Source organism: Penaeus vannamei, chromosome 16 (genome assembly GCF_042767895.1).
Source record: "Penaeus vannamei isolate JL-2024 chromosome 16, ASM4276789v1, whole genome shotgun sequence".
Lineage (NCBI taxonomy): Eukaryota > Metazoa > Arthropoda > Malacostraca > Decapoda > Penaeidae > Penaeus > Penaeus vannamei.
The window spans coordinates 37,378,375-37,393,463 of NC_091564.1; the positions used below are offsets into that span (position 1 = coordinate 37,378,375).

The window sequence follows — 15,089 nt, forward strand, 5'->3', positions numbered from 1 at the left end:
CCTTAGTTAAGAATGTATTTCTCTTTCTGCAATAGTTTTAATTAAACTTCATATAGTGAGAGTTTGTAGAGAAAGATGGTAATTTTCATATATGACAATTTGCTTTGTAAGAGTAGCTTATATAGAGATGATACTGTGTAGTCAATATAAATAATTCTATTTACACTAACTTTTCTTATTCATAACTTTATTGCTCTTTTTTATTGCTGGTGATAATCTCGTCAGAAACTTAATAACAAATGTTAAGACTAAACTATCATTGTGTTGCTAAAGAATAATTATTTCACTAACTACCCAAAAGGATGTTAACCTATACCACCTGACACTCATATTAGAGTAATTAAGTCGTAAAATTTCATATCTTTAATTTAACCTCACCAAAAAAAATCGGTTTGATATATAAGAAATGTTTTTCTTACAGTTTAAATTCTCATCACCGTTTGGTTGAACAAGAGAAATTGGAATAAAGAAACTAACACTTAATAGCATAATAACCACCTTGGATCACAACTTATTTTAAATCGTACAGTAATCATCCAGCGGAGTCTACACGTATTCACAACGGGAAACGGTATTCATTAAGGTTATTTACGTAACCAATTTCCGCCTTCATTTCATTTTCATTCCAGCAGAGTACTAAATAACACTGTAAGTGTTGGGGTAGAAGTACATTTTAGTCATTATCCCATATTATTTATATCAATATGTAAAGATGATAATGTGATTATATGCAATATTATATATATATATATATATATATATATATATATATATATATATATATATATATATACTTATAGAAGTGAAAGATTTATTCTATACAAAGATATATTATAGTTCAAGTTTTATACACATTATCATATATGAACGATCCCTGTGATCTGAGCGCCCCTGGCGGCAGAATGTAGAACGACTGGAGGAGGAACAGCAAAGAGTCGCGGATTTTATTTTATCCTCACATGCTCTGCCTACTCACCCATCACCACGACATCCACGAACATCCCAACAGTAAGTAAAAAAATGTGTCCAAAGATTTCATCGTATAAAGGAAAAGGAAATGCCAACGTTTTCGTTTGTACTCGAATTGTACAAGAATTGTTCGGGGATACGGAGGCAGCCGCTGGGAACGTCTCTTTTCCTCTACACAAGAAGCAGGTGAGGTTGCTGGCAGTCCTGAATCCTTGGAGATTTGAGATATGTAAAACTTTAGCTTTGAGACCTGTAATTAACACTCTTTCCCTCCTGCCGCCGAGGAGAGTGGAACAAGCAGGCTACGCCAGTGCACAGAGCGGTTTATCGGCTAGAAGTTGGACGAGAGCCGGTAAAGCCGTCGGACGGACGCCATAACAGCTGCTCCGAGCTTTGTTTTTTTTCTGAGATAAGTTGACTACTCCTATTTGTTGCATGATGAGTTAAGTTTGTTTTAAGATGATTAAGAATGCATTTGTTTTGTGTTTCCAAGGGAGAAAATAAGTTGAATTTTGTTGCATTATGATTTCCATCAATTCGGGTTGAAGAGGAGCAAGGATCTGAGGACTATTCTCGTTCTAACCGTATTTCCATTTTTTTTTTTTTTAATTCTTCCTGATCATTTCCCTTGTGCAGTGCCGCATAACAGATCAAGACGATTTTGGTATGGATAGACTATTCTCACTCTTCCTCTATCCAAATATAGAGAAAATATTGTGTGTAATCCTCCATTGGTGACAACCTTTTATGTCCTCAGATAGCCAAGGAGAACGTGAAAGGTGCTAGGGATATTGTGGGGTAAAAGGTAAATACCATAAACAGAATCAGTCACTATACTGCCTAATGCAGATGGCTATATCCCCTGTGACGCTCCAATGGGGATGCCACCCAACCCCCCCCCCCCAGCCGCAGCCCAGGAAAGTAAACAATTTTCCACATATTTATGTCAGGATGCCGTCTGTCTGACGCTCTCTCCTACTCTGTATAAATGGAGGATTCTTTGTTTTACCTGCGCAGGAGTTGGGCACCGCAGCTTTGCAGGGAGTACATCCCCCTGCATTATACAATTTAGTGACTAATTTTGTGTTTATTATTCATATTTCACCCTTGATGCCCTTCCATGATATCAGGCCCAGAAATATGGGGTTTTGGGGTTTCCAAGCAATAATAACTATATATATTTGGATACAAGAGAGTGAGAGGAATCATTGATACCAAAATCGTCATGTGGAACTGTTGTGTATAATTACTTAGTAGAACAAGATATCATGATAATTCTATGCAAAAGTTCTGCCAAAGGGATCATAACGATATTAGTATCGCTGAATTCCTCTCATTTTCTAATTTCCAAATATATAGAAATTCTTGAGTGGAGACCTACCCTCATTAGTGACAATCTTCGATAGCAAGAGAGGGTGTGAAAGGTTCAAGGGATATTGTGGGATATAATGTGAATAGCATGCACAGAATCAGTCACTACATTGTACAATGCAGGGGAGCTTCCATCCCCCAACCTTCGCCAAGGAAATCAAAGAACCCTCCAAATATTCACGGCAAAAAGAGAGCATATGACCGCCATGTGGGAGTGCTCACTGACAAAGTCCGTCCGACGCCCTCCTGACGTGATTACGTGGAGGATTTGTTGTTTTCTTGGGCAGGGGCTTGGGGGCGGAAGGTCGCAGCGTTAGGAATTCAAAACTCGAATGGGCTTCTTTAGTTTTAATAAAACTCGAACGCGTTGGTAGTTTCCTTGATCTACCAAAGACAAATGAGGTTATAATTTTTGTGACATCTGCACTGATTTACTTTCAAGACGGTTGGCTTTGTAGAACATAGGCGGTGAAATATCAAAGATTTTTCAGTGTTTTATTTTGTTCACATCGGAATCAAATCATATCGGATTACAGGCGGCGGGGACAAGAAAAAAAAGTAGTTTTCTCAATTATTTTTATTTTTGAAACCCGGAAAAACAATTGCGACGGATCCATAAGGAAGGAAGAAGATCACTGTCGCCTTATTGCAGTGAAGTATAGTTTATTTTAAGTTGAATTTTCTATATGAAATAACAATTTACGTGTTCATTTCATGAGCACTGCAATTGCATCATAAGAAAATATCGGAAACCATATGTTTAATGTGTACATATGATTATCTATATGTGCCTTATTATTGAAGTCAAATGTCAATGCAAACTAGGGGGACATATCCCAGTGAATGTATTATGTATGGTCTAGAGAAGCCACTGAGCAAGAAGCCAATGTGGTTGGGTAGCCATTCCCCCTCCCGGTTGGTGGTGGTTGGTGCCTCCACTTATTAACAGCCAAATACAAAAATATTGTATAATCAAAATATTTTGCACTGAACAGTAGATATACAAACAATATTTGTCATTATTTGACTTCATCTCCTTTTCTTATTTCATGAACATATTTGAACATGTGGAATAAAAAAAAAGTTCACTGACCTAGGCTTATTTCCTCTGCTATGTGTTCAGTATTAATCCAGTGAAGCATTTAGCAATATTCTAGATATCTGCACTTTTCCCAATCATGTATTTGCGCATTATAATTAATCATTGCACATTTAGATCAAGAATTAAATGGAACATACATTAATCATTTAACAAATCCACATGTATATATTTGATAATTAGCTATTTCGAACAGCTTTTGAGTACACTTAAGACTACTAAAACAACAAGTAATTCTTTCAAACAAACGAGGCGTTACAGCTTGTCATGGAATGAATGATATGTAGAGTAGTTATACAAAGTTCTTAAATCTAAACAAGTATATATCATAGGACCATTGCCCCTTCTCTCCCTCACTTGAGTTTGTGGAGGTATACATACGTCTGTGTGTCTGTGTAGTGTTTGCTTGTATGCCCATGGTGTCAGAGGCAAAAAGTTTAAAATTAGTATTTTGAGTGCGTGTGTAATTGCGCATTTAATTGATCTAAAATTACCTCAAGTTTGAAATGCCAAAAATACCAATTTACTGATATACACCAGCCGCTGGTTTTTTAAGGCTTAGGGAATATGAAAGCCTTCTGTAGTGAGGATTCAAAGTAAGGTGCCTGCTTCCATTTAATCCTCTGTTCACTGTTCAGAGTCACTGTGTTCACGTTATAATGAACACGACGAAGAACATTTTCTATGTTTTCCTTCCACCCATGTTCCCTCAACTGGTCCACTAGTGTGTCAACATACAGTGAACCTGGGGAAAAGGTTGATGAATAATAAATGCTTTTCTTTTAGTGATTGAATATTTACTTAATACTGTTTCAATAAACGTGTCAAAGGCAAAAAGTAAAAAAAAATTAGTGTTTTGAGTGCGTAAGTATACATTCAATTGATCTAAAATTATGTCAATTTGAAATACCAAAAATAAACAGACTAGAAAAACAAGCCAGTTCCCATTCAACCTGATTACATAACCAAGCGCAAGACCCCCTCCCCCCCCCCCAAAAAAAAAAAAAAGTAAAAAAAATAAGAATACCTATATATATATAGTCCTTACCTTCCTTGCCTCTTGAAGCGGGCTGGTACCACATAGTCGCGTAGGAGATGAGCGTGTCAGCGAAGGAGTTCACCCGAGACACGTCGATATTACAGCCGTACTTGCTCAACCATTCACTGCCAGCCGGGGCAATCCAACCGCTTTTAGCACAGTCTTCCGACTGCGCTGTGAACGTTTTTTATAAGGGTTAGAGAGTTGGTAGGGAAGAGTGGAAGAAAATGAAAAGGGAAAGAAGAGAAGGGCAGACAGATAGATTAATTGATTTTTTTAATGATCAGCTGCGTCAACAACTATGGTCATTAGTGGCGAATGCATTGTGGGTTTATGATGATAAAATATATAGATAATTTAAAAATTTATCAATAAATAGTCTGAGAAATAGATATATGATAGATATTATACAAAAAATTAAAGCATAAATATTATGTTCAAGATTTATAAAACTGCATAAAATGCATAATCAAGTTCTGTTTAAAATAACAGTCTCCCTTCGGACACTAATAAGGCCCTCTATGTCACAATTCTCCCTCAATACTTTTTCAGTGTATATGGGGGAGATAAATACGTCTTTGGTTTGAGAATGCTGCATTTCTTTCCACTATATATGCCACTGTTAATGGTTCTTGGCATCCCCCATATGCTTCACTTTTAGCCATCATTGGCCTTTGGGTCAGTCTTGTGTGCCAGTTTCTCAGCCTTCTTAACCCAACTATGACTTGTCAGTTGGGATGGACGCTGGTCACCCAATTGGCAAGGTTACCTATTTAAACTCTCGTAGTTTTTTTCCAATCTCCATTACCTCCTTCATTTATCAGGAAGACAATTTCTGATGCTGGGTTTCAAGTTGGTGTGTGAGAGAGGAAAATGAGCATTACAAGCCTGAAAGGCAGCTGCCTTGGGCCTCCAATCAGCTTGCTCATTCCAAGAGATACAAACACGCGCTAGTCCCTAAGTTATCTTCATAAGCCAATCTTGAAACAGGATGTGATGAGTTTAAGTTCTTGATTGCTTGCAAAGCACTATGAGAGTTGCAACAACAAAAAGGTCCCCAAGATGTCCAGTCGTTTTGACTGCTGCAAGGATGGCTCCCCTTTCCCTATTCCGACCAGATCCAACTCGACTAGATTGGTCCAAGGAAGGAACTGGGGAGTTCCAACAGCTAGAACCTTGGAGAGATTCAAACTGAAATCTTCCACAAGATTTCTCATTCTCCTACCATAGGATCGACTGTCCTCAAAAGGGTTGAAAACCAATGTAGATGTAGAAGATCCTGGAATCCTTTGTAGTCTCATGTAGCAAATCAAGTTCATGTAGTCCTGCTGTAATGAAAGAGGTGGTTCTCTACTCGGCATAGAAGGACTCTACTGAAAGACACAATACAAAATCTGAGAGCTTCATAATGAGCAGAGTCCAGCATCTGGAGAACAATAGTTGCACTGAATATGTTATATCGCATGAAGATAATCACTCTCATCTGGTGATGAAAGCAGACTACCATCTCGCTGTGGGGTGATCCAAGGATCACATCGACACACTTCCAATTATCTGTAATGCACTTACAGTCTTGTAATGTCTAGATTCATGACACGTCATCAATGGTCTTCACCTCAAGTTATTTATTAAATGAAATACTTTCATATTTAACAGGTAAGATTTCTCCTTACTTGGTCTGGGAGCCTGGGAAGCATTGCGATTTTCATTCTTACCCTTTGGAACCTGGAAAGGTTCCAAAGGTGAGTGTAGCGTTTCGGAAAATATAACTATCACTGCGGTTTTCATTACTATTTTTATTACTATCAATAACAACACCTTTGGTTGTAAGGATGAATGCACATTGAAGTATGTCTAAAAAGTGCAAGCTTAATGGTGTGGACGCGAAAGTTTGCTGTGTGATAATGTTTCTGTGATTAATCAGACAATATGTTAAGCTACGCCCTTTGAAGACAATTCTTCTATTACAAAATGGAAATAAAAAATGAATAGTATAAGTAACAGGTTGGATAATGTTGATTACTTTCTCATCTATTTTTTTTCCTTTGAGTCAATATGGCATTTTCAGCATGACGGTACAAGATTTCGCAGCTTCAGAAAGGGAAGAAATTCATGTATGTAGTGGATTAGCTAAGGAAATTCAAGTATCTTTATTTATTTATTTTTTTTTTCGTAGCCAGACTAACTTTGAAAATTGATTTAGGAAGAATTATGTAAACGTCAAAAGCAGTAAATGTCATCAGGCACTGAAGGCTCGGGCCTACACTTTATCGCGAAAAATGAGTAATAAAAACATAAAGGTATTAATAAAGGTGAGGCCAGGTAGTTTCAGACTGACGTCGAACATCCCTAATGACAATTTACTTTCTCAGTGATGTGTGTAATTTTAGACACATAAGCGATGGCATATGTATTCTCCTCCAAATATAGAGGGGTAGTCTAAAATCCTAAAAAAGTGCGTTCCTCAACAAATTGCGCAAAAATTAACGTTCCTATCATTGGTGTAAGAATAAGGCGATGGATAGGCATGAAGCTCTTTGAAGGCGCCTTGGAATCCTAGACATCTTGCCCTACCCTTTAGGGAGACTGTACGGAAGAAACTGTGTCTGCGAAGATTCCCATGACCCTTTCAGAGTCGTGTAAGTATAATAGTTTTTTTTTTTTTTTTTTTTTTTTTAATAGATTTCTGTTAGATTTCCGTGCCAATTTTCACGTATTTTGCATACATTGGAAAAAGGAATATCCATGCAAAAACAACGTAAAAAATATAGAGACTAATTTGAGTCACAGAAAAACCTTATAAGAACAAGGAAAATGTCAAATATAAGCTAAAGACACAGGGGAAACAAAAAGGAATCAAAAACTTACACTGTGACCAAGATCTCTTTCGATTTTCCTTTCCAGCACAAGCCTGTATGAAGAAAAGTTTGGGCTTCTTGTTAAACCACTCAATTTCCGTAAAGGGTTGGATGAGTTCAACGCGCCGGTGAATAAGCTTTTCATTCTTCACTTGGAGGAAAGTTTCGTCACCGTGGCTCATAAACCACACTACCAGGCTGAAAATGAGTGACGTTTGGCTTAAAGTGGCTTTCATTAAATGAGATGTGGTGTTTTGATGTGTTTCATTTTTTAAGATAATTTCCTTTTGATTTATTTAAAATTAATTATTGATTATATTCTTAATTTTTGGCTATTGCGCCTTTTCGTTTAAGATTAATTATGTGTCATATATATTCAGACTAGCAATTAGACCTGTTTTTTTTTTTATTAAGATTAATTGTCTAGTTTGTGTTTAAGATTAATTATATTACATGATTAATTTTGTGACCCTAAGTCATTGTGACAATCAAACCCTTTTTTCAGTGAACGTCTCAATGCTCAATGGTATATGCACAGTATGAAAAAGGTGGCTTTATGATTACCTGTCATAAAACTTGTATCTTGCCGCTTTCAGTTCGCTAACAATATCCGTTATTTCGTTAGCTGTGGGGTCTTCTTTCACCAGTACATCGAACTTATATTCCTTCTCAAACAGTTCCTTCACTTTGACGACGTCTTTGGTTGACCCTTCCCGGTTCTCCGTTATGTTGAACACAATGCACAGCCCCGGGGGTCGAGAAACCACGGGGTATCGGTTGAGGGTGTCCAGAATGCGGTCGATGTTGGGGTCTTTTCCGCTCTTCATTTCCTTCAGCTGGTCGAAGAGGAAAGCGAGTCTGTGAGTGTACAGGCGGTTGAGGAGCTGTTTCCTCATCATCGTGAGCGTGAGGTAGTAAAAAGCGACGTCCTTCAGGCCAGGTACTTCCTCCAATGCCCCTTGGTCTATCTGCTGAGACAAGAGGTCCTTCACTTTGTCATCCTTCTCGATGTCCTCTGACTCCCTGATGATCTCGTAGAGGCGATAGACGTCCTGGGGGGAGAGGGAGTCACAGATTTTCATCATGACCTTGTTCTCCGCGTACACGAAGAACGTCTTGCTGTGGTTCCCGATGTCGCCTCTCTTCAGCGGGATCTTCTTGCTCGAAATGATATTCCCGAAGTTGACTCTGATACTTTCGGGCAGGGATAAGTTGAACATCTCGAAGATTTCGGTGAATTCCAGAATATCTTCCTCTTCATTGCTCAGCTCGTCGTACTTCTTTAAGAGGTTACTCTCCAGGGTGCTGAGGGTGTTTGTGTTCAGCTGCACACTTTTGAGTTTGAGGATACGGTGTTCCAGTTCGCGACGGACTGGGGCTATGCTCTTCTCGCTTAGTGAACTCTGCAATAAAATACGGTAAAAATCAAAATTAAAGAATTTGATAAATAGATAAACAAATAAAAACTAAAAACGTCATTTAATAGTTGTATCATTATTGTCAAACATTGCTATACTGTCTCTTGTATTATCACAGTAAGGTAATTTAGGCACTTGATATTACCTTAAATTTCTCCAATAATTTTGTGACGGAATCTGACGTTTCATTAGGGTGGAATTTTGGCACCACGACCTTCTTGTAAATGCTGATACTGTCGGTATATCCAGAAGCCCCGGATGGTGTGTCTTGCTCTTCAATCTGTTGCATTTATTTGTACGTTATTTGAAATGGAAAAAGAACAATATTGTATTTCACTCTTTGGATCATTAGTTTGTTAATGTGTGTGCATGTGTGTGTGTTTTTAGTCGCATGATCTACAAAACTTACCTTGTTGGGATTGATAGAGAGGAATAGCATTTTTGGTACATCTTCATCTCGTACTTCTGATAAACCTTGATCTGTAATGAGTAATATATCAAAATCCTAGATATATAATCAAATAAATCACTAAAGCTTTACAACAGCATCATCTTAATTATTAAACCGGTTTCTTAAATTATATAAACCTGTTGAAAAACAGGTAATTCAAGAAGAAAATGGTGTATTTACCCACAGCCGTTGGTGTCTGATTACCAATTGTCATGACAGCCGTTAACCCTACACCAAATACCAAACGCCCTCGAGTGATAGTGTAAATAGCACTAGCACTTTTTCCGTCAATTTTTTAACAATTTTATTTAACACAAATACAAACATTCTCAAATATAACACTGGATTTGAATATGTTTGGCAGAAAAAGTTGACGGAAAGGTTTTCAGACGGAAACGATCATTATCGTCCGACTGGAAAATCGACAATTCGCTCAAAAATTGACAAAATTTCAGAAAATTGTAAAAAAAAAAAAAAAAAAAAAAAAGTGCTAGTGTGACAGCACCTTTATATCTTCTACAGAGCAAGACGATAAGTCCCGCTTTTTTTCTTTTCTTTTTATGAACTAGACGGTATTTGTAAACGTGTGAATTTCCACCGTGACTGTATCTGAGGGAAATCTTATCAATTGATTATGCAGTGTTAGGGTGGTAATAGTGCCTCATACTTGTGTGATAACGATGGAGATAACAAAAACATGTATATCCTGTTCACCCAAGAAAAGTATATAATTATATATGTGTATTAAGTGATATATTGTAAATATATAAGAATGCTAACAGTGCACATTATAGTTGATAAGAATATACTAGCAGTAATATGTTATTTATCGCTTATAGAACATCTCTACTGATAACGGCAGTAACAATTGCAATACAATAATTCTTTTAAACCATGATGATGGTTATCAAAGTAATCATTACCACCATCTTTATTAAACGCAATTAAAATGATTCATAAACAATATATGCTATCTATGAAACGAACCATTGAAATACATTGAGGACAAGTGTAAGAAAGTCATACTATTAATAATGTTTATTTTATCCATGGCAAAACCTTAGGCCTGGGGATAGAATCATCCTACAAGAACTTAAACACCCCACACAGACCAGTTAACTGGAGGAAGACGTCCATAAATAGAGGGAGACCAAGCCCCTTGACGACTTAGAGTTGATTCATCATATGTATAGAGTCCAACTTCAGAGGATGCTTTCATTCCCAGACTATCGGCTTTCTTATGGCTTCTCCCTTTATGAACACCGAGAACCATCGCTCTGTCGATAATTTCTCATTTCCTCTGTCCTAGATTCACAGTGGAATGATACAAGTACTTCTTTTCCTAAAACCCACTTCGTGTTTAGAGACGAGTCGCTGAGTCTTTATTCCTTCGTGCTCTGGGATCTTCAGTATTTGGACTAAGAGCAATTTCTTGGATTAATCCCTCTGCAAGTAGGGCATGTTTAACTTCTCTCACACCTTCCCAGAGTCCATGTCTATCTGTTTTCAGCCTATCTTACACTGTAGAAATCTATCCATAGTCTCCTCTCGACTGCAAACCCCTGCCCATCATCTGGTGGAGTAATTCATGATAAACAAGCTCCTTAGTGACAAAGACGTGAAAAATTACGATGTCAAAGGACACACCTACTGAACAGTTTCTCTATAAATCACAGTCTTGGTTCTTGGTCATGGTCTGAGAGGCCTCTAGATCCAGTGGTGTCGTATAGCTGTTGAATATATCTTGAGGTGCTGTAAGGCCGGAAATTCATATATGATGCCAGCACATTTTGCAAAGTTCAGGACATTGACATAGATATTATCCAGTGTTGCTTTGCATTGTCTTTGGATGACTGCATCCCCCATTATCCAGTCCATGCAAATGTAGAAAACATGCAAAAATACACCCTTGTGTGTGTATATGTATATATATATATATATATATATATATATATGTATATATATATGTTTATATATGTGTGTGCGTGTGCGTGTGTGTATATATATATATATATATATATATATATATATATATATATATATATATATATATTTTGCCGATTGAACATCAAGTCTCCCATCCAAAAAAAACTGAAGTTTGGCCCCAAGAGACTCAATGTTACCCCACTCAAGAACAATCTGACTACTATAAATAAACTTGCTGCGAAAGTCACTGAAGCCATCTTTGGGCTGCCCATCCAGGCCGAGGCTGTGTCAAGTTACACACACTGGAACAACCTCAGAAAAGCAGCCTACTCTGCTGCTAAAGAAACGCTGGGTCACCCACAGCGCCATCATCAGGACTGGTTTGAGGACAACAACGAAGAAATCCATGACCTTTTTAGCCGAAGTACGCCAGTGTCGTCAACGTGTGCTTTCTGGGCAGGCGACCCGCCAAGCCACCAACAAACTCAAAGCAGCTAAAGCTCAGCTTCAGACAGCTATCCGTAAAATGAAGAACAACTGGTAGTTGGACAAGGCTGCTGAGTTGCAAGACTTTGCTGATGCAGGAAACTCAGAAGCTTTCTTTGATGGTTTGAAGGCTGTCTACGGCCCGAGGCAGAGTGGTTCCAACCCTGTTCTTAGTGCTGATGGATCACAACTCCACTACACTACCAGTGACATTCTGTCCAGGTGGCGGGAGCACTTTCAAGGGCTCCTCAATCGACCATCTACAGTTGACAACAGCGCTATTAGCAGGTTAAATCAACATCCCACTCGCAGTGATCTAGACATCCCACCTACTGAGGCTGAGCTCACTGTTGCTCTGAAACTGCTGAGCAGTGGCAAAGCTCATGGTGCTGACGGCATCCCTGCTGAGGTTTTCAAAAAGGGAGGCCATGCACTTCATCACGAGCTCCTTGTTCTCTTCCAAACCTGTTGGGAAGCCGGCAATCTACCACAGGACTTCCGTGATGCAACAATCATCATACTCTTCAAACGTAAAGGTGACCGCCGTGACTGCGGAAACCACAGGGGAATTTCACTGCTATCAATTGCAGGCAAAATCCTCGTCAAAGTCGTCCTGATGCGACTACATAAAATATCCGAAGATGTACTGCCAGAAAGCCAATCCGGTTTTCGTCGAGGTTGTGGTACCGTAGATATGATATTTGCCTTCAGGCAGCTCCAAGAAAAAGCAGTGGAGCAGAACGTGCCACTATACACAGTGTTTGTTGACTTTACGAAGGCATTTGATACCTTATGGCGTGTACTGGCAAAGTATGGCAGCCCTCCGAAACTGCTCGCTATTGTCAAGGCGTTTCACATTGGCATGAAAGCCACTGTCTATCAGTGGTAATAATTCGGATGCCTTTGAGGTGCTACATGGTGTCAAGCAGGGCTGTGTTCTAGCCCCAACGTTGTTTGCCATGTACCTCACTGCAATGTTGGAAAATATGCCATCAAATTTGAACAAAGGCATATTTATCTGTACACATATGGATGGTGGTCTTTTCAACTTATCGAGACTGCGGTCTCACCGGAAAATCCTGATGCAATGTATCCGTGAACTACTATATGCCGATGACTCTGCACTTGTAGCTCACTCGCTTGAGGACATCCAGGAAATAATGGATGGCTTCGCAAAATCATCAGCTGAGTTTGGCCTTACAATCAACGCCCAAAAGACTGAGGTACTTTACCAACCACCACCTGGCCAACCTCATGTTCCCACAAATGTGCTGTTGAACAGAACCCCACTGAATGACGTGACTATGTTTCGTTATCTAGGTTCAATGATGACATCGGGTAACCACCTAGATACAGAGCTGGACTGTCGCATCAAGTCTGCGTCAGCCACTTTCGCGAGACTAAAGGATCGAGTGTGGAGTCAGAAAGATCTGAAAAGAAGCACAAAGATGAGGGTATACCGGGCTCCTGGAAGGACTGCGTGACGAATGTTGAAGGGGACCTTCTGGTAATTTTTCGGCGATTTTCGCCCCTCTTGCCGAAATTGACTTTAATGCATTTTCAAGGAGTTTCTAGGCCCCCGGTTCTCCCCTGAAAATTTCAAGGCCCGACCGTTATTTTTTAGGTGGTAGCAGCGATTTTCGATGTCGACCGAAATATTATTTTTTTGATGTTACCTTAGAAAATCGTCAATTGTGACGCAATGACTTGAGATAATAAAAATATGAGGTTATTTTCTAAAAGGTTATCAAATTTCACATAAGATGAGACCAACCTTCTTTTTTTCGGAATAATTTAAAAAATCCGGCAAGCGTCCAAAAAACGACAATGAAGAAATTTTCCATATAAATAACTAAACATGATATGTTTTTCATATGGTGTATTTTCTTTTCTTTATGTTTTCATCATACATAGTTACTTTGATCTATGAGCAAAACATTTCGAAAATGCAAACCTCCCCCCCCCCACCCATGGGGGGTATTTTGCCAAATATTCAGGATCACCACCAAAATTTTATGGAATATTAATTAGGCTAAGACAAACCTCAGGTTAAAATTTTATTCAAATCTGTTGATAAACTAATAATAAAAAACAACAAATAAACAATCAATAAACAAAGAAACAAACGGAAGTAACAATATAAATAAACAAAAGGTCATGGGGTACACGAAAATTATCTATATGTGCTCATATACTTTATATACATAGTTTTACATCGCCATGTAATTGTTTTTCGTTTTTCCACGGGGTCTGAGAGTGAAATTTGGCTACGTGACCCCGTAGAGTTATTCCGCAGATTTAAAAATACGATTTTCATGGTCCAGGACGGCCCCGCCGCGTGGGGAAAAGTATGTGTTTGGTACCCGTCCGACTGGAGAAAAGTTATTCTTTCGACAAATATTATACGTTGTAAAACCCCATTATAGCATCAATAATAGGTATATGATAGATAATTATATCAAATACAAGTATTCTGTACATGATTTGTCATGTAAAATGTAGACATAATAAAAAGGAATAAGATCGCGATTTTTAGGTCCGTCATATTTTTACGCATAGCACACGTATAATCGGTCCGATTTTAAAGTATTATGGCTCATTTTGTAGCTGAATAATAGTTCTATTTCATACTGCCATTAGGATTTGCAATATTTTCACGTGGTTCTTGTAAAAGTGACATATGTTTTCAAAATCTATTAGGGTGTTAAAATAGTCACCTTCGGAAAATATTCACCAAGAAAAAAGTAAGGTCAACTTCTCAAAAATGCATATAATAGTAGAAAGATAGTTCCATTCAAACATGAAATCAGAATGGCTGTATGATTTTTTTTTTTTTGGATTTTTGAGAATTTTTTAAAAATGGTCAATGTAGGCCTATAGACCCCCAGATCACTGCCACCACTCTGCACTATACGTAAGATTTTGAGAAACCGTTACGAGCTGGCAATGTCCGCAAGACTTCGGAATGAAGGTAGATGATAGAGGATTATGGTGTAGGAAGACTAATCTTATGCCTTGTTTTGTTGATATCAAGATAGCCTTGGAAAGATGAAGAAACGTAAAATGCCGATATCTCGGAACTCCACCATTAGGGGTGGGTCAAAGGATTCCAGGCACACCATATGTCCAAAATTAACATATTATGGCTCATTTTGTAGAAAAATAAAATATCTGCAACTTGATCGAGAGCGTTTTCGCAGTTTTTGCCTGTACTTCTTGTAAAAGTGGTCAATGTAAGAAAAGTTTTACCTTTTTCTTTCTTGAAGTCCCCGACTTCAAAAATTCACAAAAAAAAATTGAGGTCGAAATCGAAAAAACGCTCTCGATCAAGTTGTAGTTTTAAGGTAGTTCTGTGCAAAAATCAAATAAAATTGAATGTCTTGCCGTTTCTGAAGTCGGAATCCTTTGACCCAGGTGCTGCATTTTCAAAATGGCGAATTTCGCATTTTTCCGTTTTTTGACAATAATTCAA

At 38.2% G+C, this 15,089-nt stretch overlaps 1 protein-coding gene and 1 pseudogene across 1 annotated transcript in view; one reads left to right on the forward strand and one right to left on the reverse strand.

Annotated features, from left to right (window-relative positions):
- Positions 1-928: 928 nt before the first annotated feature.
- LOC113826355 (uncharacterized) overlaps positions 929-15,089 on the forward strand; it is a 25,848-nt gene continuing 11,687 nt past the window's right edge. Inside the window, exon 1 of the mRNA XM_070131445.1 lies at positions 929-1,008. Coding sequence (XP_069987546.1) covers positions 960-1,008 — 49 coding nt within the window. The 5' untranslated portion in view covers positions 929-959. The remainder of the gene's footprint in view (positions 1,009-15,089) is intronic.
- The window catches only part of LOC113826346 (uncharacterized), a 13,189-nt pseudogene continuing 1,002 nt past the window's right edge, over positions 2,903-15,089 (reverse strand).